Here is a 27,749-nt window from a genome sequence, read left to right as displayed (position 1 = left end):
CCCGCGAGGGGAGGGGTGGGGTGACGGTGGGTTTAGGGGAGGGGGATTGCACGGCTCCGGTATTTGTCTGGTAAGCGAGCACCAGCCGTGGTCTGGCCTGGTCTACAGCTCCTGGAAAGAGGAAACGACCACTGTGGCGTGCTGGGTCGATCGGCGAGGCAGTCTGGTGCCGGAGCCGCTGTTTGCAGCGTGGGCCGGCTGAGGTCGGGGCTGGTCCGGTCGCGGTGAGCAAAGTCTGCTGTCCAAGGGGTGTAGGGCGATGGTCGCGGTGATGACGAGCGCGGGACACACAGAGGCAGAAGATGGAGTCTGAGCGGGCGGAGGCGGCGGCTTGAACCCGACCCTTTTACCTTTGCCACCGGGAGGGCGGAGGGGAGGGGGCGGCGGGTACTTTGCATACGGGGCTGAAACCGCCGCCATCTTACCGGCCGCTTCCACACTGCCATGCCTGGGTCTCCTCTAGGCGGATACAAAGCTGTACCGGAGGGGAAGGGAAGGGGCCTAATGGCGGCGGCAGCAGCCCCGCCTGGGCTCTGGCGGACGGCCAGCACCGCCATCTTGTGCTCAGTGAATCCCCGGGGGGCTCTCCCTCTGCTCGAGGGGCGGTACCGCCGCTGTTACAAGCGGGTGGCTCGGCCAATGGGCGATCTGCGGGGGAGCGCTGCGCCTGTCCTGAGGTCATTGGTCGGGCCAGGGGCGTGGCTCGACGACGCGCCGCGGGGAGCTGTCGAAGGCTCTTCAGCGGCGGATGGGGCGTGGCGCAGCCAATGAGGGTGCGGCGCGCGTGGCTCAGCCAATGGGGGCGCGGCAGGCCCGGCGCGGCCTGGCCGGGGTCGGAGCGATGCCGGCGCCGCTCGCGGTGCTCCTGCTCGGCCGGCGGTGTCGGGTTGTGGGCCGGCGGCCGGCGGTGTCCGGGTGTGGGCCGGCTTCCTGCTGCCTGGACAATATACGGGAGACTGCCGACAGGGCTGTACCCGCTTCTCGCCCGTCCTGCCGATGGCAGCCTGCTAGAGGCCGCTTGGTGTAGCCGAGTCGGACTCAGCGTAAAGAACCTCGTTTCATTAAGACAAAGGAACAAATTTCACTAAGTTTGAATGCGGCCTTTTGCCGTGTCTTGTCAGTAGAGCCATACCCTTAGAACCTCTCAAGTAGAATTTATGACTTGCTTCTGAGGTTGCGCTGCAGCTTAGGGAAACACTAGTGATTCTACGCTGTGTTTTGGACAATGTATACTAAGCTGGCTGCCACCCTATTATGCTGAAAATAATTTCCTGGTGCTCAAGGTGCTTCTTCCTAGTTTTTAAAATTTCACCTCTTGTGTTGGTTTGGGGGCTTTTGTTGTGGCTGCCTTACAAACTGTTGCTCGGGGCTTTGGCTAGGAAGCTGATTTTGCCTTCTGAGAGCTGACACCATTAAGAAGCTTGTGGCTGTGTATAGTCTCTGTGCTCAAAGCGGGATTTGATCAGATAGCTTCAGCTTAAGGTTCTTCTATGAAGGTTGAAAGTACAAAAAGCCTTGGTGGTAACACCAACAATAGCATATCTGTCAGACTCACTCTATTGCAAACACTTGTGTTTTGTGTCTCAGAAAGGTACTGTTATGAACAAAGTATCTCATCTGAAGGGCTTCTGTCATAAAGCGCTAAGCAAACAGTATATTATGAGCATATAATTATGCTTCTTGTGCTTCTTGCTGAATATTAAAAAAAAAAAAGAGGAAACACTGAAAAGGAACCATTGAACAACTAAGAAACCATCCATAAGCTGAGTTTGGTGGAAATGGTTCATAGTCTTAATCAAGTGCAATACTTCAATAAAATAATGACAAGCTCTAGGAGAACCTAGTGTAAATACAAATTCCATGGGGATGTCTCAAGTTTGATTATGCATTATTACAAATAATCTTTACTTGACATATACAAAATTATTTTCACATTTGTCGCAATATAAGTGAATCCATTTAATGTAACAAATTCTGACATATTTAACAATGTTAACTTTGTAGAAGTTACATTTGAATGAGTGGTAGAGACATGCATACATTTTTCTGTTATCTGTGTTGCTATTGTTTGTTTTATTTTTAAAATTTATATTAAATGACTGCTTTGCAATTTTAAGGAGGTTTCCAATGAAACATCAAATGAGCCTGCCTTCAGGAATGCCTTTTGATTACCTACACTTGGATTAGAATCTGAAATCTAGCCCTGTAATTAGCAAGTCACAATTAAAAACTGAATGCATTAATTGAAAATCTTAATTAAATTTAACTTTGAAGAAATATACCCCTAATAATGATAATTAAAAATACATTGAAAGTGGTTTATAATTGTTTCTTTGTCTTTGATTTCTTTGTAATTTTTTTAACCCCTGAAGTTGAAGGTGGAATTACTTGGAATAGGATAAAATTATTGCAGTATTTTCTTCTCATTGTGACAATAGTATCACATTATAATAAAGAAATAGTTTAAATAATGGAAGATACATTTTAGATGTAACTGTTTATTTCCCTTATTGTGTAAGATTACTCTTAAGAATATGGATGAACGTGGTGATTTGATGGAACGACTCAATGAAATTCTACGCCAAACAGCATTCTTAGCTTGCTGCTCCCTGGTTCAGCATGTGGCAAGGCATCTCCTGCCTGAGCTGAAGAAAGTGACTTTGAGATCTATGAATTGCACAAACTGCATTAGTACTTGACTTTGAAATTAGTCCTTTCTCATTTATGAAATTCACATCTCTTTTTTACAGCTTAAATAACAGAGTGGAAAGAGTATATTAGAGGCTTAATAAAGTAAAAGAACAACTGTACCTCAGCAGTTTGAACAGCATGGTTCCAATATGCATGTCCCATATATGTATATGTGTGTGTGTGTATGTATATGTGCACACACACACATCAATGGCATCTTCTCTTATTTGCCAGATATTTCAAGCAGAATTGTAAATTTTCAAAAAGTCGTAGCAGAGCTTTCTTTAATACTAAGAAAGATCCCAAACTTTTGTGCCTGATGGAAGTTGCTGGCATCTTTCCAAACAGGTTCTCTAATGGTCTTGTTTCACCATGGCAACCAATATGGAGGTGCTGGCTCAGCAGGTAGTGGAGACTCAGCAGGTGGCTGAGGTGAGTGACAGATGATATCACAAGAGTTGGTATATGAGATTTTGAAATTAAAAACTTATTAGGGAGTTCCGCTGTTTGCAATTAAGCATAAATGGAACAGAAGATCTTTAAAGAAAAGTGCTGCTTTACACTTGGGGACAAGCATGAAACCAGTGCAACTGGGACACATTTTGTTCACCCTACTTTGTTCTGGTGGCCCCCATATGAAGAATATGAAGAATGCAAGTAGAAAGTTCAACATGAGCTATAGAGAAACTTGGCTGTATTATGAATTGTTTAAAAACTTAATACAGCAAAATTTCTTGTCATTTAATCCTTAGATTGACCATTTGGGACATGGAAAGCTTCTGCATCTAATTGGAATTGTAATCTAGATCCACCACAGTATTTGAAGTTACCTGTTTTACTTATGCACTATAGTGAATTTACAGCAAGCTGGTTACCTTAAATCAGTTTTTATATTTTCTGCCTACGCTTAAAGAAAAAAAGCACAAAACCTACTTAAAGGGATATTAAGTGATGGCTTGATGCATATCCATTGAAGCTTGGATGCTCAACAGCTAAAACGTTTAAATCAACTCATAAACACAAACTGCAAGTGTTCATGGCCATAGAAAATAATTTATCTCCCTCGCTATGCAAATTTCAGTCAAAAAATAAACTAGATCTTTTGTCTGATTAAAATTACTTTGTTTAGTATCCTTGAAGTTTACTGTGATTTTTCGTATGGTTACGTAATTAAGGGATTTAATAAATAATAAAGGGCAAGTGGGCTGAGAGACCTCTGTAGAAGAGGCCACTTTTCAGTCATTAGTTTGGAGTTTTCTTTCACCTATTGAGCTAAGATTACAACTGTATATTAAAAATATTTTTAGTTCAAAAAGTCATCCTATATAAGTAGAAAACATAAGTTTAATTCTATTTTTAGAAGTGGATTTGAGATTCCCTAGTTAGAAGTACATTTTTGAAAAAGAAATTTCATTCTTTTTAGCATGGAAAATGGCCTAGTCAGTGTCCTGGAATTAACATCTATGGAATAGTTTCACAAAACTTCCTAAGTTTCACAGTGAAAACCAACAAGAGATCTTTTACACTAGTTTTCTGTACCAGGTATAAATTTGGTAAGATGCATTTTTAAAAAACACTTCCAAATATATTTGGAAAGAGAAACTTGTAATGGAAATACCGACAAACTTTATTTTGGTAGAGGTTGGGTGCTGTAATAACATCTCAAGCACATAAAATATATGACATTTGTAATTCCTCGTGCAGGAAATGCACCGTGGTAACATAGTGTGATGGTTGTATCATGCCACTGGAGAGATTGCTCCATCTCAAGAGTGTATGAAGCTCTGTGATTTCTTCCTGGCCGGTGGGTAAATAGAGGGCTTCATCTCTTTATAGTATTCAGCCACTGCTTAAATTATATGCCTGTCCACTGTGTAACACCATGAAAATGTTATTCATGGAAAACCAGTTGTAAGCAGCATTATCTCGTTAGGAATTCATTACTACTATGACCATGTTAATACTGAATCATTTCTGTATGAATGGCTGGCTGCCTGCTATTTGTGTTTTTCTGTCAGTTTTCAATACAGGTAAATACATAACTAGTTTTCTTTAAATATGCTAGAATTCTATATTTGTACTCACCATATATTAGAGAAAATGTAGAATCAAACTTGGCACTGGCTTTAGAAAATGAGAGACTTTCGGAATATCATATTTTTAATTGATGAAAATTAAATGGAAGAAGCGGGTCATTGATGATGCATTGAATTTCAGGTTATGAACTGTGAGAGAAGTTGCAACCGGATGACCTAATGCAAATATTAGCAGCTTTACCTATATTGGTATCACTTTTTCAACATAACTGCCACATATGTAGTGCATGAGTTTATTGCGAACTGCAATGCCGAGCACCAAATCAGACTGTCATGCAAGTAGGATACATTGTTTCTCTTTCTTGAGCAATAGTTCATCAGCTTTTTCATGAAACTGAATGTTTCATAGAAGTTGCTGAGTGCGCTCCAGTGTTGCATGTATTTTTGTACTTATTCTATTTTTAGGACTTTTAAAAATTGTTCTTGTAATGGTTTCAAATGGTTTCACTGCTTTTGATTGTTTCTGCATTATATAGTGTCACTTGATTAAATTTTTTTCCAATTGTGCATTCCTGAACAGATTGGATGAGAGTTCCATTTTTAGTGTTTGAAGTTGCCATTACTTACAGTTCATGAAACTGAAGAACAGAGTGCAGCTAGAGGATTCAGAGGGAATTTCAGCAGTTTCTTCTCATCCTGAGCAGCTCTTGAAAAGCAGGAAAAATATTTATGCCTTAATGCAAAAATAAGTAATGCTGCTTTTCTCAAGCATTTATTTAGTACTGTCACTGTGCAATATGCAAGTGGCCTAGGTACAGTCCCAGTACCAGCTTAGATCTAACTTAAATACTGTTTAAGAAAAATGTTTGTTTTTAAAGTGGAGGTGCATTCCATGTGTAGTACCTGTGATTTTAATGCATACTTTTTAAAATTTTTAAACAGAGCTGTTGTGGGTGGGGTGGGGGAGGAAGGGGAGGGAATGTGTGGTGGTGGTAGAAATAAGGGCTATTTCATCTTTCCAACAGCAGCTCTGGTGTAAACAGGAATCATTTTTAGTAGTTGCTAAAACTGTCCTTGGCCAGCTCCCTGGCAGCCACAAACTATTCCCGGTGCATCCTTTTTCCTGTCAGAGGCTACAGGGAGAGAGTCACATGAGGTGACTGTTGAGCCCTGTGCTTCCTTGGTCTTGTTTATGGCAGCTGCATTGCTGGAGAATTTTCAGTTCCCTCAGTGTCCTGATAGGAAACCATCAAAGTCTGGAGCCTTTTGGAAAGCATGTTTTCCCATGGAGCTCAAAAAATACTGGATATCCTTATCACATAAAATATTTTTTTGACCTTCTTCAGACATCTCTGACATGTTACATCATAAATAGTTCTGCAGTTCAGATTTTGGTCCAGATGAAGCCAGTGTGCTGGAAAAGGAGAGTGGAAACACTGTTGTTCTGATGGAACAAGTTTTTACTTTGTTTTAAGAATTAATGAAGTGTGACGTAAGACCCTTTATATGTAATATTTTATTTCTATCATTGGCCACTTGCTCATTTCTGATGATTCTTCAAAGTAGACTTTTGATGCAAAGTCTTCTCAAACAATTTTTGGTTCAAATACAGCTTTTCTCAAGTTCCTGTTAACGGTAAAAGACCTAGGCATACCATGAGCCTGAGAAGTATCTCACAGAACGTGCAAATGTGAGTAAGGAGATCATATCTGGTTTAGGCAGTTTGCAGCATTTGAACTGAAGACTGTTGCCAGATGCGGCATAGCTGCTGGTGTAATAGAAGTGTGGGGTGTTACATAAGAGGTGGTCTGAGATTTTCTTTAGCACGCAGATGTGCTGTTTCTTCTGTGATTGTTGCCTTTTTATGTGCTACAAAAACAAGATTTTGCACTGGCATCTTATTAGGGCAGTTAAACTAGAATTTTGCTAGTGGTGAATTTGACTTTTATCTGCCATCCTACAAAGGACCTCTTGGGAGTTGTCAGGAGAGCTAATTCCAAGGAGAATAACTGAAACCTTTTTTAGCTGTGTCTTTAGCCTGTGAAAGAAATATACTTGGATATACATTTTTTTTGCAAAAGCCTATTATTAATTTAGTAGCAAAAATACTAATTAGGAAAAATATCTATGGACGAATAAGTCTTTCTGATTTGATTTCAGTTGCAGGTGTAAAACTTGGTACCATATTTTTCATTTAAATTCTTCATTTGTTTTATGCGTGCAGTTAAAAATTTTTGGTCTGTGATTGCTTAATTATGCTTTAATTAATATAGGAAAGAGAATATAAATTATTGCCTCTGAAATTGATTTACACATTATATATTCAAGCAATACAATTACTTTGGCTTTTACTGGAGTGAATATAGAAAATGTTTTTCCACTTAAGTTAGAAAATGGTAGAGGCTTTAAAAATTTCTCTCTATGTGGCCAATGGATTATTCCTTCAATTTATTTCTGAAATACTACTTTTATAATCATATATATTATATAGTGTGGTAGAGGGAAATAAGCTACAGAAAGTATTGAAAATTTGGTTAGGACAAATATTTATTATATAGGTATATATATGCTCATACAAACACACATAGATGCATGTGTACATGATGGGCAAATAAGTAAGTTACTGTACAAACATGACTATATGTCTATGAAGAAACCTTATTCATTTCTTATGACATAAAATAATGAAGTGCTTGGAGAAACTTAGCTTCAAATTACTGATTTTATATATACATATTTATTTTATATATATACACCCATCTACTGGAATTTTAATATTTCATCTAAAATTTAGAAACGGAAAAAGTAGAAAAAATAAGGTATATATGCAATTATATATATTTATGTTTTAAAAGGGGAAAATTATAATAATTTAAACAGAAGAAACCAAGTTGAATTTTGATAGTCTTCAAAATGCACCTAATTGCCAAATACTTGTTTTTAGCTTAATGATGAAAAAAGTAGATGCATATGTATTTAAGTATATTTTTGTATTTCTTGAGCTTTGTGCAGATTTTCTATGTCACTTTAGGTAAATCATTATTAGTTTCGATAAACTTCAACATAGGAAATTATTGCTAGTGGTACTTACTTGTTTGAGAGCCCAAGCAATTACATTCTAGATACAAGTAATACTTTCTTCTACGCTAGATCACAGTTAGTTGACCTAATATTTATGGTGTAGCCCTGCTGTAAATACACTCCCTTAGGTAATTAAGTATAGAGTTTTTAGAGAGATGTACAATATACGATTATATTTTCTGTCAAGTGCTTAATTTTAATAGTGACCATATTTCTTTGCTATGGAGTCCTTGAAATCAGAAGAAAATACCAATGCTAACAAATAAGTTATTGATTTGCTGCAGAAGCTTTTGTAGTGGAAATCTACTGGATTTTGTTGTATATTGTTAATAAGTTTATTGTTGTAAAACCTGTCAAGTACATGGTCACACTCTCAAAATATCATGTACCATAACTAACAAATTTAACTTTTGAAAATCATAAAAATATTTCCTGTTTTCACCCATTTGTCAGCTTTCACTTGAGCCTCATAAAAATGTTTTGTTGTGGAATTAATTTTTAAAGCTAAAGATGCTTTATAGGAAATTGAATGTATTTTCCTTTCAATTTTGCCAATTTAAAATTAATTTTCTAGAGTGAGATCACATGGCATGCACAGGACCAGGGAATCAGGCCTAACTAGCATGGGTTTAGGAAAGGCAGGTCCTGCCTGACCAGCCTGATCTTGTTTTATGGTTAGGTGGCCCACCTTGTGGATGAAGTAAAGGTTGTGGATGTGCCTACCTTTATTTCAGCAAAGCCTTTGACGCTGTCTCCTGTCTGATTCCAGGACATCCCTCTGGCTGCACTGGATGTCTCGAGACCCTGGCAAGAAGTCAAAAACACCTGTGGTTTCAATTTTAGCCCGTAGCAGAGGCTGCCAACTCTGTGTGAGGAATTACAAACCACAAGGGTTTGAGTAGTGTAATGGAGGAATTAACGCAGGGTGGAAAAGTAGAATTTTGGGGTTTTTAGAATGTAATTCAGGGGTACAAGATGGAGGAATCTGGGCATGTCCTAGCCTTTTTGTCCTTCTTCTTGTCCTCCATGTCTTGCTGTGATGGTGACACTTTTCTATTGGTTTAGGATAGGGACATGCTGTCCAACATAGATGTTAGATATTGGTGCATTGTTATAAACAGACTGTATGTAACTTTTGATATAAAAAAGTGCCAAGAGGGCACGCCAGACTGCCATGGCTTCTGTACTAGGCGGACCTTGGCAGGTCAGAGAGAAAATATTATAGATAAGGAGAAATAAACATCTTTGAAAACTCGACTTCACGTATTTCAGACCTCTTCTTTGGCTGCTGGGCTAGGGGAACAAGGACTTTCACATTGTTGGGGTCTCACCAGCTGACCCTGAGAGTCTCCCAGCACTGTCTCAGTGAGGCTGCGGCCCATGACTTGGACAGGTGCATCTTTGTGGGCTTAAGAACTGGCTGGGTGACTGGGGCCAGAGAGTGGTAGGGAGTGGTGCCACATCCACTATTCAGTCACTAGTGCGGTTCCTCAGGGCTCAGTTTTGGATGATCTGGATGAGGGGATTGAGGCCAAGGCCAACAATGTCAGGTTCAACAAGGCTATGAGTCCTGCTGTTGGGTCACCACAATCCCACACAGTACCCCAGGCTTTGGGCAGGGTGGCTGGAAAGCCACTCAACAGGAAAGGACCTGCAGATGCTGGTCGACAGTGCCTGAATGTGAGCTGGGTGTGCCAGAAGAAGGCCAGTGACATCCTGGCTTGGATCAAGAACAGCATGGCCAGCAGGAACAGGGTAGTGACTGTCGCTCAGTACTGGCCACTGGTTATGCCACACCTCAAATCTTGGGGTCAGTTCTGGGCCCTGCAGTACAAGAAGGACATTGAGGGGCTGAACTGTGCCTAGGAAAGAGCAAAAGAGCTGGAGAGTCAGTCATTGAGGAGTGGCTGAAGGACCTGGGTCTGTTAGACCTGGAGAAAAGAAGGCTTAGGTGGGACCTTTTCAATCTCTACGACTCCCTGACTGGAGGGGTGGAGTCAGGTGGGGGACAAAAGGAAATGGCATCAAATTGTGCCACAAGAGATTCAGGTTAAACATACTTTGCAAACCCAGAAAACTATGTGCTGTTCAGTTCCAAAATGTTTAAAGAATTTCCATGCAGTTACCTTATGTCTGTCTGTCTGTCATTTTCCTTGAACAATATAGAAGAATAGACTATTCTTTTTTTCCAAGCTGCCTGCAGTACATTGCAGTGTAAGGTTTCAAGATGCATCAATGAAAGGCTAAGGATTCTACAACTGAACAACTGTAAAACAGTTTTAAAAGACCTTCTAGTTCTAATTTAGATCTTTTAAAGAGTGCATAGCTTTGTTAATAATTTGGCAAGGAAGACAAGAAGATCATCAATTAAATGTGTCCTCTAAGAGTCTGGATCTTTGGGAGTCTTTTTCCTCTCCTAGGGGTCTTGTTTTCTGCAGCTGAAAACTTATTAGAAGACGCCTCTTATTTCTACATCTCTCCTGTCTGTTGTCCTCATTTAACGTGCAACTTTTGTGACCTGTGTATTAAAGAAAATTGGAGATTCTATGTTTAAATTAGATTACACTTCTACAATATGTGGAACTACTTGGGGTACAGGCAATAGGGGAGCAAATATGAAAGTAAATAAAGTACTAAATAAAGGAGTAAATAAGACTTAATGGTTTCATTAAGTCTTCTGTATTTTAATGCCTCTGCTTCCCCAAAGAGACTGTAGTCCATGTTCCTTGCTATTCAAACTGTTTTTCCTTATGCCATAAATTAACTTTTCTGTATATGAAACAAAGATTTTTCAAAGCAAGCTAAAATTGAAAGTTCTCTGTTGTCCAGCTGTGAAAATCTTGATATAATTCCAAGATTGTTTAGAAGAGGATTTGATCAAAACAAGCTGTGACCATCCTGGTTTTGGACATGTTACTCCAGATAACAGGTTCATAGAATGGTTTGGGTTGGATGAGACCTTCTAGATTGTCTAGTCCAACTCCCTGCCACAGGCAGGGACACCTTCCTCTATCCCAGGGTGCCCCAAGCCCTATCCACTGCAGCCTTGGACACTTCCAGGGATCCAGGGGCAGCCACAGCTTCTCTGAGCACCTGTGCCAGGGCCTCACTGCCCTCCCAGGGAGGAAATTCTTCCCAATATCCAATCTAAGGGTTATCATCCATGTTTAATTCAACATTTAACATGTTTGCTCTGAAAACAGCTTTGCAAGGGGTGTTTTTCAGGCTAAGTATTCAGAACTAAATTTGTATTATAGTTTGGTAGTCTAGAAAGATATGGAATAGGACAAGAAACAATAGTATTCAGAAGTAGTGTGAAAGTTAATCTGTCATTCAAAAGTACTTTAAAATTATTAAAAGGGGAACTACTTAACATTTTACTTATAGAAGAAAAAAATGAGGCAAGTGTATAATAAAAAGTTTAAAAAAGGCATTTCTGCATTTCAGTAAGCTAAAGGATCATACAGTACTTACCCAGTGATTCATTTGAGCAGAATGGTCATGGTAGTGGTGGTTTGGTTTTGTCAGGTTCACTTAATTTCCAGAAAAAGAAAATACTCTGATAATTCATTGAAAGCCAATCCAAGTTGGTTAAATGACTGTAACCTTTCCAGTAAATTTAGATTCTAAACTATAGGGCTATCTGATCCTTTATAAATATAGGTATTTTTAAAAGTGCTCAGTACCTTAACACTGAATTAAAATTCTGTATGTTATTTACAGGTGTAGACTGTTCAGACTTCGCTATCTGAATCTCCAGTGATGACCAGCCCTTCTCAGCGTATCCAGATAATTTCCACAGACTCCTCTGTAGCTTCACCACAACGCATTCAGGTAAAAATCCATTAATTAACCAACTGTCATCATATATTTTCTTTTTTTCTTCTCCTTGTACTTACCTTTATACAAAACCATGCTAAAGACTATGGAATACTTCCTTTAATTCTTGTGAGATCAGGTAATTTTTAGTGAAAACTAAAATTCTTTTTCCCTCAGTATTGGTGCTGACTTGATGGCTGTATATAATAGTTAGCCAGTGAGGAGTATTAACACAGGTTAAACCTTGCCTACAAAAGCAAATCACCTGAGCTCTGGCCACCACAAAGGGTGAGATATTGTCAACAGAAATCTGAGATCGTCTCCAAGTGCATTCTTCTTCCCACTTATTTAGGAGCCAGTAGGAGATAAATCTATTTAGCACAAAGCTGGCCTTCGGGAATGGTGCACAGTGGGACTTGGTTACTGGTAGACAATAAAAAGATGTCATTAATGTATCAGAATGTATTCAATGGCAAATTATATAGGACTTAATAAATTTTAATGAAATACTAGTGTATATTGATACGATTACTCTACCAGGCAAAATAGAGATCATGCTACCAGACAACTGTATTGGAAATAGAAACCTTCCATCATAAGAGAATCTTGAGAATCAGCATGGGAAACAATAAGGCTGCCTGATTCCATCTTTTATGATAACTTTAGGGAGTAACATCTTACATAAAATATGTAGGTTAAAAATGCATTGGTAAATGTTAATTGAGGGACATCTCCATAGTGCCATTTATAAAGAAAAATTTGAGAGAGTTTCTTTGTAATTTTTCACTGATATAATTCTGAGATGGAATGAAAGGTTTTAAAACATAAAATCTACTGTGGTCACTAATTTCTTCAATGTTTTACAGATTGTGACAGATCAGCAAACAGGTCAGAAAATTCAAATAGTGACAGCAGTGGATTCAGCTGTGTCTCCAAAGCAACAATTCATTTTAGCTAGTCCAGATGGAGCTGGTGCAGGAAAGGTGATCTTGGCAGCACCTGAGACATCTAATGCCAAGCAGCTTATCTTTACCACCACAGACAACATTGTACCAGGCAGAATTCAGGTAAATACAGTAATATTTAGATAAACCATGGAGCTTTGTTGTGGTGTTTTTGTTGTTGTTGTTGTTGCTAAATTAAGTCTAAATTGCTTAAGACCTCATTACATGGATCAGACATACTAATTTTAGACTTCATTTTTCAATCATAAATCCTTCAGTCTTCACCTACCTTATGTATTCCATTGCACTTATCATCCCTTCTTGTGTGTTCTTGTTCAGGTTCCAAAGACATAAGGGAATTTTTAAGATATTGCTTGTGAGAAGTGCCAGGATTTCTCAGTCTAAGATTCACTGATATACAGAGATACAACTCACCTGTGCAAATCTACATGAGTTCGTACTTTATATTTGGTATCAAGACATTGCAATAAAGCTCTGTTATGTTATTTATGTGTGTCTTGAGCATAATCTACATGAACAGAAGCTTTGCAAAGCCAATGATGTAACAATAATGTGTCTCATGAAATTTCAGATTTCTTCCTAGCAGTCTTAAAAAAAATAATAAACCAAATGAGAAAGTGCCTGGTGTCTCTTGTTACTGTTACAATAGAGAATATTTTACAGGAAGAAGGGTAACTTTTACATAGGTATTTTAAAAATTTTATTAAAGGTCTTTTAAAAATTCATTTTTCCATGCTAAATGGGATATCTGACATTACAGAGGGGTTGGGTTTTTAAATTTTTTTTTTTTGTTAAATAGAATGTTCAGAACAGAAGTTTTGGAATCCAAGGCCTTTGAAAGCTAAACTGTTTCTATGGTAGAGCTGAGCTCAAGGCTATCCCCTCTGAACCATACATCCCTAATAGCTAGAGAAGACATAGATGGGAAGATCATCTAAAAGCCAACTGTTTTAGGCTAAAATATAGCAGCTGCTTGAGAGTATTTGCAAGAAGGGAAAAATACTGTTGATTGCACAAGTGAGGAAACATTTGTAATAAACAAAGATAGCAGTTTTATTTGTAATTTGTTTTGATATGACTATTTCAAAAGTCTCACTATTGTCAGTAAGAACTCTCATTAAATTGCATTTTACACTACTTAATTTCATTCCACATTCCATACATATTCATAAATTCAGTCCTCTCTTCTTTTCAAGCTGATACACCAGTCTTGTTCTATAGGCAAGACTCCTTAACTTTATATCTAGCTAATTACATTTTTTTATTCTGGAATTTTGCTTTAGATAGTGACAGACTCTGCTTCAGTGGAACGTCTGCTAGGAAAAACTGATGTTCAGCGGCCCCAGGTAGTAGAATATTGTGTAGTCTGTGGTGATAAAGCATCAGGTAAGGAAGCATACAAAGTGGTATTGAAGAAACTTGCTTGAAAAGATGACTGGGATGAAGAGATTAGTTTTCATGTGCTTTAACTGATTTTAGTTATGCTTATGGCAAAGCAATTGTGTTTTTAAATGGAAAAATATACTCTGTAGCTATACACAAAAAATAGCTAAACTCTGTTTGGAATAATATTAGGTTTTCTCCTTGAGCATATGATAAATTGGCTTAAATATAAAATAATTATTCAATTACTCCTGGTAATTGAAAAAGACTGCTTGAAGAATGTATTTAAGTTCCCCACTGTGATGCACAACCATAAAATAAACATGTCATCTAAAAATGTATAACTACTCCAAGAAAATGCTTCTTAGTGCTCTTTAACAAACTTAACACTTCCTGGTAGATTTTGTTCTTCTACTATCACAAAACAAGGCAAGCAGAGACTATGTGACTCCTCAGTGCTTCAGATCCATGCAGTAACAAGGAGTCTTAAGATAAAATTTTTATATTAGTCAATTTTTATATTAGTTCTGTGCTATCATCCTAGGGAGGAGGCACCCTTCTGTCTTTTTTTCTTTCTTTTACTTCTTCAAGTGTTTATGAAATTAAAACAATACCAGAATTAATATGGACAGAAAATTTAAATTAAGATTGCATTTTAAATTTTGGTGTAAAATTACTTGTTTTCTGAAATTGCTTGAGCTCTTAGCTGATATATTCTCTAAATGTATCCTATAGTCTGTAACAGCAGATAGAATTGTATCTGTACTTACACAGAGTGGGAACCACACCTTCATCAACCACACGTTCAGAAATAGCTTGAGCCTTCCTCTTTTCTCTCCACTCTCTCACCAAAACTCCTGACAATAGGTAAATTAGAAATATCTTGTGAGACTATAGTAATGCTTTCATGGTCCAAAATACTGGCACAAATCCAAAACAAATTTAAAGGATGACTTATAGCATTCTACTTGTTTACTATGAATATTTTTATGCTAAAATATAAGTAATTTCCAACTGATTATATATGTTTCCTAGGTCGTCACTATGGTGCTGTCAGTTGTGAGGGATGCAAAGGTTTCTTTAAAAGGAGTGTAAGGAAGAATTTGACCTACAGTTGCCGTAGCAACCAGGACTGTATCATCAATAAACACCATCGGAATCGATGCCAGTTTTGTAGGCTTAAGAAATGTCTAGAGATGGGCATGAAAATGGAATGTGAGTGTTAAGTACTCCATGTGACATTGTGCCTACCAAATAACAATTATGTGGACTACCACTTGTTAATGTGTTCTCTCTGTTTTGGTATATGTTGCTTGAAGGAAACAGAATGTTTTGGCAGCATCTAGTGCCCCTTTCTTTCATCACCATTTTATTTCTGAGGTGCAGTAGTGGTTTTTTTTTTGAGACCACGTCTCCAAGTACTGTTGTCTTTGAGGAGCCCGTTACAGCCTCACTTACAATGCGTGTTCCAAACACAGTGTATGTTTATAAGAGAAAATATTTTGATGTGGATTGACATGAATCTGAGTCTAATATTCTGTTTTGAGAATCTGCTTTCCTTCTAGTTTATTTTTATGGCTTTTTCAGCCAGTGATAGAAAATAGTTAGTATTTTTTCCCCTCTTTTTAAATTTTTATGTTAATTTGGTAATTTATGAGCAGTGTTTTATGTGGCATTGTATAAACTGCCATATGTTTTAAAATATGCTTTCATGTTTGTATGTCGTACTTCATATATTTCCAGTGCTAGCAGTGAAACACTTGTTTCAATATATTTTTGTTTTCAGTTTATATCACCTGTTTTTCAATTTAGCACTATGTGAAACAATTTCAAGGTTATTTTATGATCTGATTTAAGCCGGGTAAATTCCAGCCACTGAGCTCAAGGGAGGCAGAATATTAAGCTGTAAATAGGAACATAATTGTTGTATTTTACCTCTGAAACTCTAGACCTGTTGTGATGATTCTGCTGCTTTGCAGTTTCAGAAAGTAAACCTTTCTTAGTCCAATATGATTAGGGTATATGTTTATTGACTTCACTGGCTTTGGGTTAAGCCTCTGATTAATTTACATGTATTGGCTTTACACCAAGCCAATAAGTTTGATATGCCAACTTTGAAGCCCCTAAATTTTGCTAATAGTAACAACAATACCAAAAATAAAATCAGGAACTAAGTAATTCTTGCTGGTTATGAGGATAACTTTCTGTAATATGTTTAATAATAACATTTTAATATTATAAAGATGCACTTTTCACTTTCTCTAAAAGTTACAAAATCATTGCTTCTTGCTATTTTTTATTTAAAAATTTGCTACACTTGTTCAGCACTTCAGTGACTGAACTTAGTTTCAATTTTCAAATATAAATGTAGATTATGAAAGGGTTTTGGAACATTCTTCCCTAACTGGGAGGAATTAATGGCTGTGAGTGAAGTCTATGTCATGCATATCCTCTCAAGGATATGCATATCCTCTCAAGTATCCTCTCAAGGAATTAACCTGCATCTCTTGGGTAGTTTGCCTCTCTGGACTTTTTCAGGGTTCCTTCTGGGTTTGCATTGTTCTGTGTCATCCAGAATAGGAATGTGCCTAACATTTAGATATAGCTGTGTCTGTAAAAAAAAAAAAAAAATGCAAACAAATTGAAAACACAATCTGTAGAATCTTCCATCCTATCAAATGCCAAAAAAAGATCAGCAAAACTTGAAGCAAAAGATCAATCTTTGACTTTCTTAGTTAAAAGTATATATAAAAATACACATACTCACAGATATAGTAACATAGGAGCCTGCATTTCTTCACTCTTGGTATTAAATTTCCAGTTTTGAACTGAGCTGGTACACTATTAGAAGTGCAGGAATTTAATTTACTTTTTGTATTTTTTGTTTTAATTATTTCCTTTCAAATCTGTATGTTTCTATCTTTATGTAGCGGTTCAAAGTGAAAGAAAGCCTTTTGATGTGCAACGTGAAAAACCAACCAACTGTGCAGCTTCTACTGAAAAAATCTATATAAGAAAAGATCTTCGAAGCCCTCTAATAGCAACTCCAACATTTGTGGCAGATAAAGATGGGACACGGTGAGTACTTCAGTTCCACGCATCTTTCACATTATTTGTGCATATTACTTTGCAGTCACACCTTATATTCCTCATCCCCTCTGCTCTCAGAGGGAACAGAAAAGAACTCTAATGTACACATCATCTGTTTCCATTACCAAGGCCAATGCAGGTTCTGGTTCTCACTAAAGCTTTTGTGTCTGCATACAGGTATGTGGTTTTCAGTTCAGAGCTGGCTCTTGTCCAGCCAGAGAGCTGGTCAGAGCAATGCAGAGCAAGTGAATGATACTCAAGCAGAAAGCATGTAGGCTAATGCTGTGATACATTTGTGTTATCACTTCTCTGAAATTAGATCTGCAAATGGCAGACTGAGGCTTCCTTCTCCTAAAGATACTAGTTAGGGAGATTCAGTGACTGCTGATTCAAATCCCAAGAGACTGGTTTCAACAACAGCAAAAAGCAGCTTCCTTTTAGTATATGGAAGATACTCCAAGGTGGTTCCGGCACTCTGAGATGTCTCCTTAGGCAATGGGTGGGAAAATGCACATCATTACAAATAAAGGCAAGATTTTTTTTTTTTTCTGAATAGAATTTAAAAAGTCTAGGTTAAATATGACATTTTTATAACTGTAATTTATGAATGGTTGAGAACTATTATTATTCAGTTTTCATATGGGGGAAGTGTATGTGTTTAATTTTTCATATGCATATTCCTTGTTGAACAAATGACACTGCAGTTAGGAAGTTTGGACTGCAGATTTCTTAGAGAATTGTTTTTCAGTGTTCTTGTTTGAAAGAAGTACTTACAGAGACATTTGCCTCTTAAAAATTTTCTTGAGCTACAGATCCATTACAAACCTATAAACACTACTATAGTTATCAAGAGCCACTCTGTTATTTATGTAGGATTCAGATTTGCATAATGCATGATAATTTGCTGCCTGTGCTTGTTGATAATGATAGCTGTAAGTGTCAGACCCCTTGTACTGTAATGTCCTGCAGTCTTTCACCTGTGTTTTGTGCATTGGTATTGTTTATGGACACTTGGAGCATCACATAAGTAGCAAGTAAACTTCTTGCTGACTGCAAAGACTTTGCACTGTCTCCCTAAATTAGATATAGGAGAGGGGAAGGATATTTGTTCACAAAGCAGCAAAAGTAAAGGCAGCAGAGATTTTATGCAGGCTTTGACTACAGGACTGTTTCTGACTATGTTTTGGAATGTAAAAAATATTTTTATGACTTTTATTGAGTGCTGGCCAATGTCTTGCTTGGAACACAGAGTCATGCCTTCCTTCGAAGTCTCATATAAATTTAGAGCTACTAGGTGACTTCAAAGAGCCTGAGATGACAACAGCTTTCCTTAAAGCAGACTAACCCTGAACAAAAAGCAAATGAGAAGATATGCATTTGGGAAGTTGCAATTGTTTTGCACTGGAAATTATAAGATCTTTCTGTCTTTCCAGCTACTTTTTGGGAACTGTTTCAGAAAGACTTAAGTCCTGTTAAATAAATTGTAAGCTTCACTAAATTTTTAATTACAAAACTGGTAATTCTTTTTATGCTCTCATAAGTTGTTTCACATTCTTCTTATTAATGGAAAATACTATTGACCATCAGATGCCTTACACTTTTGAACAGGTCAGCTGGTCTTCTTGATCCGGGAATGCTTGTGAATATTCAGCAGCCTTTGATCAGGGATGATAGTACAGTCCTCCTAGCTGCTGATTCCAAGGTATTACTGGCTCACTTCCATTCTGAGATATCTGTTAATTTGGTCAGGTTACTTTATCTATTGCACCTAGTCTCAAATAGTTTTTGCTCTTAAAAAGATAAGGTTGTAATAAGTGTAAAGAACCATATGAATGAATGCAGTAAATTTATCAATAGGATTGCCGTTTCTTTTGGCAAGCATATTTCTGCAAAGGGTCAGCCACAGGTAGTTCTCAATATGATGTCTCACTGGGGACTAGGATTGATAATTAAAATAGAATTTAAAGATAATTGATAGCCATTATTCTTCCTGGGATTCAGGAAGAAGGAAAAGGTGCATGGGGAAGAAGAACAAAAAGATTGAAAATGGGGGGAAAATTATATATGAGATATTAACTATAATTTTGATTTACTAATATAGTGTTTTCTTTTTAGGCTGAAACAAGCCAGGGTGCCTTAGGAACACTAGCAAATGTTGTAACATCTCTTGCTAATCTCAGTGAGTCACTAAATAATGGAGATACTTCTGAAGTTCAACAAGAAGAGCAATCTGCAAGTGAGATTACAAGGTATGCATTTCTATTTACTTCTTATTTAGTAATTTCTGTTCTATGTGGTGTATCCTTGCACTCATTCATTATAAGGAATTTGGCATGGTTACACCAGACACAGTATAGATTGCCAGATTGCCCCTACTTTGAAACTGTTTGAAACAGTTTGTTAGAAATTAGTTTTGGCTCTTGCCCTCTTGTGAAGAACTGTGTCCAGTGTGACAAATATAGTGTTCTAAAGCTAGACTGCATTTGGTTATCAGAAAAATAATAAATTACTAGTTTGTGACCTTGAAAGACTCTGAGAATAGCAACATTTTAGTGCCATTTTATTTCACAGGTGTGTTTTATGTAAGCTTCTCCTTTGCAATGCTTGTGCCCTGAGCCCTGCTCTTTGGCAGTCTCCATTACTGCAGATTTATTTTTGAGCTTGTGCTGCCATAAAATCTCCTGGCAATGTAGATTTAGAAAGAGTTTGAAGTCTTTCCTTTCTTAATGAAAAATATATGAAAAAGGAGCATGGAATATTAAAATTCCCAGCACAGCTTGAGATTTGCAAGGCTGGGATATTTTTGTTGGATGTTTTTGGTTGTGTTTTTTGTGGGGGGAGGCAGGTTGGTTGAATTTAGCAGTATAAGTTAATAAGATAAAATACTTGGACTCAGAATTGTCCACTGTTTCTCAAAAAGAAGATTTTTAGGAGGAACTTAACTGTTGGAATCCTGGATGCTGAGAATTTGAAACTTTCTGTGCTTAAAGGCACAGAGAACACTGCATTTTACCTGAGGTCATGGAACAGGCTTTTAAAAGTAATAGCACTGGGATTATGGATGTGTAGTTGGTTAGAAGTCTGTAATATCAGAGGGTGGAAAACTTAAGAGTTTGGGGTTTTAGAACATAGAAATAAATATGAAGCAAGATGGAGGTTTTAGGGTGGAGACAGGTTGTTCTTTACCTCCTTCTTCCTTCCCCTTCATGGGTTTGGGTGATGTTTTGTGATTGGACACAAAGGTTCGCATTGTGGGCTTCGAGGGATCAGTTATTGAGTTAAAAGGGAAAATAATCTAGGTGTCCTTTCTTAATTGGATAGTTTAGTTTTAAAAGACCATGTAACAAAAGTTAGTTGGCTATTTTGTGCCTTGCTAATGAAAAAGCTACTGAACTCATGGTTGTGAGACTGTAACATAGATAAGAAATAATAAACACCTGAGTCCAAACATTAAATACTTTCTCAAGTGCCTTCAATCCCGACCTCGAGGAACTGATACTTAACTGTTGTGATTTAGGAATGGTATTCTCCAGTTTAATGTTCACACTTAAACTTGCTCCCCGCTCCATCTCCAGTCAGAGGCACAAAACGCAGAGATCACAGGTTGAAATAGGAACAATTTACTGGAAACAGCAATGAGACTAGGAAACAAACAGTGACAGCAAAATGAAACAGTAATAGCAACAACATTAATAACAAAAGGTATAACAAGAATTATTTACACAGAAAAGCCTCTGACAATAAACAAATACCAGACCAGTCTGCCCACTACACCAACTGGAAAACACCTCTCTGGGAGGGGTGAGAGAGAGCATGAGAGAGAAAAGGACATAAATTAATGTCCATCTGGGCTGGCTGGGTTAAAAGGAAGTATAAGGGATAGTTCCACACATGAGAAAAACAAGATACTGTACTCAGGGAAGGAAAATGCTCCTTTATTTCTATTAATTAAGGCTCTTAAGTCTTTCATTTGAAATCTTCAAGTGAAGTCAATTAATATTTTAAAATACTTGATGCTGAAGTGTCAGCTTATGTCTTACTCCTTCTTTAAAGCAGAAGAAAAATTTATAAAAATACCTCTCCCAAAAAAACAACTTGACAAAACAAATGGCAAAGAAGCACTATACCATAATACTGTCCACTGGTATGAAATTGGAACACAAAATTCTTCTTTACATTTAAGCTCTGTTAATCCAAAGAGAATTTACAGTGATCTATTTGGGTAATGATCCAGCAACAGCTTGAGTATAACGAAGACCAGGGACCAGTCACTCTTGTGTTACTGTCATAAGTATTTTAAGGCTCTATGTATACTGGGAGATAAGGAGTGCTTGCCTGTATTTCATTTTAAGGGATAGGAAGTTCAGGCCTATTGTCTAGAAGAAAACCACACTGTTCTCCACTGTTCCAAAAAGCTGAAGATCAAGGATGGGGACAAGGACAGGGACTTTGTTCTTCAGAATACATCTGGTCTGTAATCCTCACTGAATCTGTGAGAAGGGGGAATAGTGAATACTACGTGCAAGAGCACTGTTGAGGTTATGCCCTGTGGACAACTACGCCTCACACAGCTGCTCCCTCAGTCTAGTGGGACTGGCGGTAGACTCAGAAGAGCAAAAGTGAGAAAACTTGTGGGTTGAGATAAAGACAGTTTATTAGGTGATGCAAAAGCCAGACACACAAGCAAAGTAAAGGAATTAATTCACTACCTTCCATGGGCAGATAGGTGTTCAGCCACCTCCAGGACAGCAGGGCTCCAGCATGTGTAACAATTACTTCCAAAGACAAATGCTATCACTTCAAAGATCCCCCCACTTCCTCTTTCTTCTCCCTTCTTTATATCACAAAATATGGAAAAAGCCTTGTATCAGTTGGGGTCAGCTGTCCTGGATGTGTCACCTCCAAACTTCTTATGAACTCCCAGCTTCTTCACTGAAGGGAGGACAAGAAGCAGAAAAGGTTTTTATACTGTGCAAGCACTGCTGTGCATAACAAAAACATCTCTATATTATCAACATTGTTTTCAGTACAAATCCAAACTATATCCCCATACTACCTACAGTGAAGAAGATTAACTCCATCCCAGCCACAACCAGCATAGCACAAGACCCCTTTACTAGTACAAATACTAGGCTAAAACTATCCAAGCAGGATTTACAGTATGAAATCCTTCCCTTATAGGGGAGGTCTTTTACCAGCAATATGTGGGCACATCTATTTGTTTTATTAATGCCCAAAGAGTACAGAGGGACCAAATTGCAATGAAAAGTCTCACCTTGTGTCATCCTAAAGGTTTCTTGTGTATGTTGACTCCAAGTGGAAATACTTTATAGCATTTAATTTGAGCACTATGAATTTTTTAAGATCTAAGGAAGCACTCTTTCATTGTTTACTTTTTTTTTTTAGGGCATTTGATACTTTGGCTAAAGCACTTAATACCACAGATGGTACAACAGCTCATAACTTGGCAGATGGGATGGATCCTACAGGAGGAGGGAATATTCATGTAATCAGTAGAGATCAGTCAACACCAATTATTGAAGTGGAAGGACCTCTACTTACAGATACACATGTCACATTTAAAGTATGTGCTTCTTTAAATGTCCTACTAAACAAGCAAATGCTTAAGATGTATGAGCTCTTATATAATTTCCTGTCTTGTATTGTCAATTTGCATTCCTTGCCAGTAGTAATGAGTTATTTAGTACAATTTTTTTTTGACAACTTCTTGTCACACTATTGATTGTGATGGACTATGAGAGTAGTTTGAATGTTTTTGCCGGTTATTTCACTGATGATAAAAACTGGTTTATGTCTGAACTATATGTGTTGTACTGTACTTTTATTTTTTGCAGCTGACAATGCCCAGTCCAATGCCAGAGTACCTTAATGTACACTACATTTGTGAGTCAGCATCACGACTACTTTTCCTCTCTATGCACTGGGCTAGGTCCATACCTGCGTTTCAAGCTCTCGGGTAAATGGACATACTCCATTTGAATGGTTTGCTTCTGAATAAATCTAAGCAGTGATTTGAATGCTTCCCAGATATTTTTAACTTTTTAGTTACAATATTGTTTAATTTTTAATTAATATTTTAAAATATGTGAAGACTGTGCAATATTCCCTGTTTTGAAGAATAAAATAGAAGGTGGCAGAGGGGAGGGTAACTATAATATCTGATGTTACTGTGGTTGTAGAAACTAAAGCCAAATTAAAAGCAATTTGTAGAAATTAAATGCTTGCAATTGATACCTTACTAAAGAATCAATGAGCACCATTTCATGGATAACCCAGAATCGTTTCCCACAGTCTATAATTTCTTTTTGCTTCTTGAAATACTTGTAATATGCTAATATATGCCTGTTACCAAAATGTTTTGCAGTAGATTAATTCTTATTATGAATTGTTATACATAAGGCAATACCAAGCTGATATGCAAACTACCTAGTGTTTTTTGATTTTCTGCTGTTTATAGGCAGGATTGTAATACGAGCCTTGTGCGTGCCTGCTGGAACGAACTGTTTACCTTAGGCCTGGCACAGTGTGCACAGGTGATGAGTCTGTCGACTATCCTGGGAGCGATTGTCAATCACCTCCAGAACAGCATACAAGAAGGTATGTTACGAGTACTGCTAACAATACAGGGATGTTTGGATAACATTGCTCACAAGGTGTTTCCCCATCAGTGGCAGAATTGTTCACCAGGAGCCAGGAGAAGGTGAAGCTTTTTCTGGCATAATTATCTTTCCCCTGGTGATCTACAGTTTTGTTGCACCAATGTCACAGAGATATCTGTGGGATAGAAGAGTCTGTAGAGGCAAGGGGGTCTTCTATGCCTTACTAATATTACAGAGAAAGACAGTACATCCTAAAATATTTTATTGTATGTGCTCAGAGAGTTTTCTTCCCATCCAGATGTATGTTTTTTCCTCTTAAAATAATGATATCCTCTTCCAAACCACACCAGACTTTTTCCTCCGGAACTTTCCTTCTCTTTGTGGTGTAAAAACACAGCATTTGCCAATTAGCACAACAAGCATATTCTTGCATGTCTAATGGTTTTGGATACTACTATAATTCAATAATGAGTAATGTATTTTGAAGTGCCCTTGAAGCATTAAGCAACATAATTTCTTGAATTCTTAACAAGATGTATGTAATTTTATGTTATAATTCAATATTGGTCTGTTGATAATGATGATTATATCCAGAATGGATGAAAATCTGTTATATTTGCTGGTTTTTTTAATTCTTTAAAGACACTTCCAATCAATAGGATTGATTAGCATGAAAATAATATTCATTTTTAAAAGGAGGAAGAAAACAATACTAGCAGTTTAAGCTCTGCAAACACAGTGTAATTCATGAGAACTACTTTAAATTTACATGTCTGTTAAAAGCACTTATAGAATACTATTTGGTACCATTTAAAAATATTTTTAATGCTGTCATTATTGTGCACACAGCAAAAATTAGAAAATAGGTTTTTACTGAGGAGAGTAAAACAGATGTATTTTTCTATAGCTGAAGGATATTAAATATTTTTCCAGCTATCTTCTTTGTATATTTTATAGTTCTACAATCAAGTTTTAATCTACTTTATTAGCTTCATCATAATAAAGTAAATTAGACTGAAATTTGACTATTAAATTGATAGTATGCTTTAATAGCTTTCTTAATGAATACAGAATTTTTTCATGTTTTGGTTTTGAGGTTTTTCTTGTTGGTTGGTTTTTGTTTGTTTTGGTTTGTTTTCTCATTTAAGAGAGCCTGGACAGTCCCAAAATACAACAGAGTGCTGCTCCTTTCCTGCACAGAGAGGCAAAAGTTGAAAAGTTGATCAGTAGGGAAACTTGCATATTGAATGTTCTATGCAAAGTTAGGCTTTTATTTTATATCTGTTTCAGAATACACAGAGTTGTCTATTCCACATTTGTTCCAAGCAGTGGAGAGGAGTAAGTGGCAGGGCTATTACAGCTGGTTCCACTTCTGTTCTTATGCATCAATATTGTAAAAAAATAATTTTTTTCTATTATCTGTATTGGACTCACACTGCATTTGCTGAGACCAGCCAATAAAAGAGGATCATTAGTGTTATTCATCAGTTCTGCAAAGTTATAATGTTATATTGTATATAATACCTCCAAAATTCAAAACATAGTGAAGAAATTTGAGAACTTGATTTATTTATTACTGATTAAGCTACTTAGAAACTCTGGAATTCTAGTTTGCTTTTCCTGAGTTTCTCTGGACCATATTTTCCCACTTAATACAGGAATGAAAACATTACATTATGTCAATCTTCATCCATCTTGAGTAACTAAAAATTTGTATCACAATTAATGATTTAAGAAATGTAGATTATGCTTTCATTCTTACGTCAATACTGTGCAAAAAATGGTTCTTCCATTCATTCAATCTTCTTATTGCAGTTTCAGAAAATGGATAAAATAGTAATAAACTATGTCAATGATTCAGTTTAAACCACATGGTGTCTAAGCAATCCTATGCAGAATTAGCTGTATAGAGAAAAATAAAATATTAAAATTAAAATTATATTAAATACTAGCATTGGAGATTATAACTGGAATAAAATTATTCTAATGTGTTTTTCAATGGAAGGTTTTATCCCTTGTAAACTGACTTACTCCTGAAGTTTGATGATAGTAATTATATATTCAAAAATCTGTCTTAATGTATTCTGTAATGTTTTTATTCCTTGACTAGTTTGTAGATATGAAGTTCAATATAAGGATTTCCATTTACCAAAATTGAACTCTCTACCTTCCTAGTTTAGCAGCTAATACCACTCACTTGTAATAGATCTATAAATAGAATAAATTTTTAAAATTAGAATTTTAAGATAGATTATGAACCCAATATAAGGAATGTGATCTTTCAAATGCTAGAAGAATCTCCATACACACTGTGTATGTGTATTTCAGTGAATTTACCCTATCACATGGGGAAAAGATTATTTACCATAGCTAATGAAAAGTTCACTCCTAAAAGTACAGACAGAGGAGAAGGTAGCACTGTCATTACTGTTCTTGCATTCACTTTTGGAAAGGCTAATTCAATAATGTTTGAATTTAAAATCAGGGTTGCATGTTAGCATTTGCTTTGTGCTTCTGTTCATTCCCAGAATTACCGTAGCCATTTGTAGAATAATGCACCATAATTTCTGAATCTTTGTTCAGAACAGTATATCACTTGGAAAATATTTGGTGTGGCAGATTATGCTATCCTGGCAAAATTACACAGAAGAGTTAACATTCTGTTTGCTAGCTCTAGGTCTGACTCAACTTTATAAATTCACTTTGCTTTCATAATCATTCAGGCCATCCTTACACATTAAGTGCTTCTAAGACAGCAAAAGACTTGCAAATATCATTTGACTTGGTTTATAAAACTTTATTTGTTAATATATTAGAAATGCTTGAGCTCAGATGAAATAGTAAGCAATATCTTTTTGTAGATAAACTTTCTGGAGACAGAATAAAGCAAGTCATGGAACACATCTGGAAACTTCAGGAGTTCTGTAACAGCATGGCCAAGCTTGATATTGATGGATATGAATATGCATACCTTAAAGCTATAGTCCTTTTTAGCCCTGGTAAGGAATTTAGTAACCATATCTTTTTAAATAATAAGCCTTAATATGTTGATTCTTTAGCATTTTTTAAACGAGACTAATGTCTTGAGATGAGACTCATCTGTTAAGTTGCAGATAAAATTATTGTTTCATTGTGATTATCACAATATGTCTTTCCAAATAACTTCAGAGCAGCATATCCCATGTTATTTACAGTTCAAATCTCTCAGGTGTTTCCTGTACATCCACCCTAGAAAATTAAATTCTCATGTTTCCTTCAGCTGAGAATCTATGAGTAGTAAATAATCTGGAATGTGTACTAGCAATATTATTGAGGTAAATGGTGAGAAGGATTAGAAGAAATGCATTCTCCGAGTGGCAAAAAGAAATTAGCTTCAATTTTAGTATTTTTAATATACTCATAAGAGGAATAGCTGAAATATGAGCAGAAATACCTATTTTATATGAAACTTCCACAAAATCTCAAAAACTGAATGTAAACAGGCTTTCTTCCATTTGTTATGAAAAAATGACAGCAGATAGCTAAAGCAGAATTAAGTGTTTCTGAAATACGAAAATTTACTCAAAGAAGACACTCGAGATTTTCTGGAATTATTAGGTAAGGACATTAAAGAAACTGTAAGTGGCAGTCTTTTCAGCAAAGATGGCAAATGTTTCGAGGACACACAAAGGTTAATCTAAAACTGCTGACAGGCTGAGTAGAAGGGAATGTTTTGCTCAGAAATGCATATTATTTATTTTAATTCAAAGGTATTTATCACTTTTTACTTAACAGAATACGAAGTAAAAAGATATATTGTTATTGGTGTGTTTGCTTGGGGTTTTTTTGCATTGATAACTATTCTTCTCTTTGTAATAAAACTTAATTAGAAGATACTGGTGTCCTGAAATGTTCTTTTGATTTTTTTTTTTTGGGAGATTGTCTCATTAGAGTTATGTTTATTAGGGGTTTTGTTCAAGTTGGAAAAGCATGAAAATATCCAAACTCAAGGTAGCCCTTTCCTATTTCAAGGGACAAGCAGTTTGGACACAACAGTGAAGATATTTTGGCATACTAAGAGAAGT

General features: G+C 36.8%; 1 protein-coding gene and 2 long non-coding RNA genes across 7 annotated transcripts in view; 1 reads left to right on the top strand and 2 right to left on the bottom strand.

The window, feature by feature from the left end:
* NR2C2 (nuclear receptor subfamily 2 group C member 2) overlaps nt 1-27,749 on the top strand; it is a 39,140-nt gene that overhangs the window by 389 nt on the left and 11,002 nt on the right. Inside the window, exons 1-13 of one of the 5 annotated variants that reach the window (XM_021542540.2) lie at nt 50-70; nt 3,040-3,123; nt 11,532-11,642; nt 12,494-12,694; nt 13,876-13,978; nt 15,011-15,190; nt 16,906-17,053; nt 18,674-18,767; nt 19,181-19,314; nt 22,472-22,649; nt 22,921-23,042; nt 23,544-23,683; nt 26,547-26,684. In XM_021542540.2, coding sequence (XP_021398215.2) covers nt 11,571-11,642; nt 12,494-12,694; nt 13,876-13,978; nt 15,011-15,190; nt 16,906-17,053; nt 18,674-18,767; nt 19,181-19,314; nt 22,472-22,649; nt 22,921-23,042; nt 23,544-23,683; nt 26,547-26,684 — 1,510 coding nt within the window. In that variant the 5' untranslated portion in view covers nt 50-70; nt 3,040-3,123; nt 11,532-11,570. Of the gene's footprint in view, nt 1-49; nt 71-3,039; nt 3,124-4,395; nt 4,496-11,531; nt 11,643-12,493; nt 12,695-13,875; nt 13,979-15,010; nt 15,191-16,905; nt 17,054-18,673; nt 18,768-19,180; nt 19,315-22,471; nt 22,650-22,920; nt 23,043-23,543; nt 23,684-26,546; nt 26,685-27,749 lie in introns of those variants that run through there. The other 4 variants (XM_021542538.3, XM_021542537.3, XM_021542539.3 and 1 more) reach the window with 4 other exon arrangements.
* Nucleotides 28-693, bottom strand: LOC144247002 (uncharacterized). Its single transcript, XR_013340723.1, has 2 exons — nt 426-693; nt 28-309 (listed from the first exon to the last, which is right to left on the bottom strand). It is a non-coding gene; the product is annotated as an uncharacterized LOC144247002 (long non-coding RNA).
* The window catches only part of LOC110477108 (uncharacterized), a 34,641-nt gene continuing 11,381 nt past the window's right edge, over nt 4,490-27,749 (bottom strand). The window contains exons 2-6 of the long non-coding RNA XR_004148808.2: nt 21,775-21,997; nt 20,570-20,706; nt 14,746-14,832; nt 8,532-8,612; nt 4,490-6,141 (exon numbers count right to left, since the gene is read on the bottom strand). This is a non-coding gene — a long non-coding RNA (uncharacterized LOC110477108). The remainder of the gene's footprint in view (nt 6,142-8,531; nt 8,613-14,745; nt 14,833-20,569; nt 20,707-21,774; nt 21,998-27,749) is intronic.

The sequence above is a fragment of the Lonchura striata genome, chromosome 12 (genome assembly GCF_046129695.1).
Source record: "Lonchura striata isolate bLonStr1 chromosome 12, bLonStr1.mat, whole genome shotgun sequence".
Classification (NCBI taxonomy): domain Eukaryota; kingdom Metazoa; phylum Chordata; class Aves; order Passeriformes; family Estrildidae; genus Lonchura; species Lonchura striata.
Note: the sequence above shows the minus strand (reverse complement) of the source record. Positions and strands in the feature narration are given on the sequence as shown.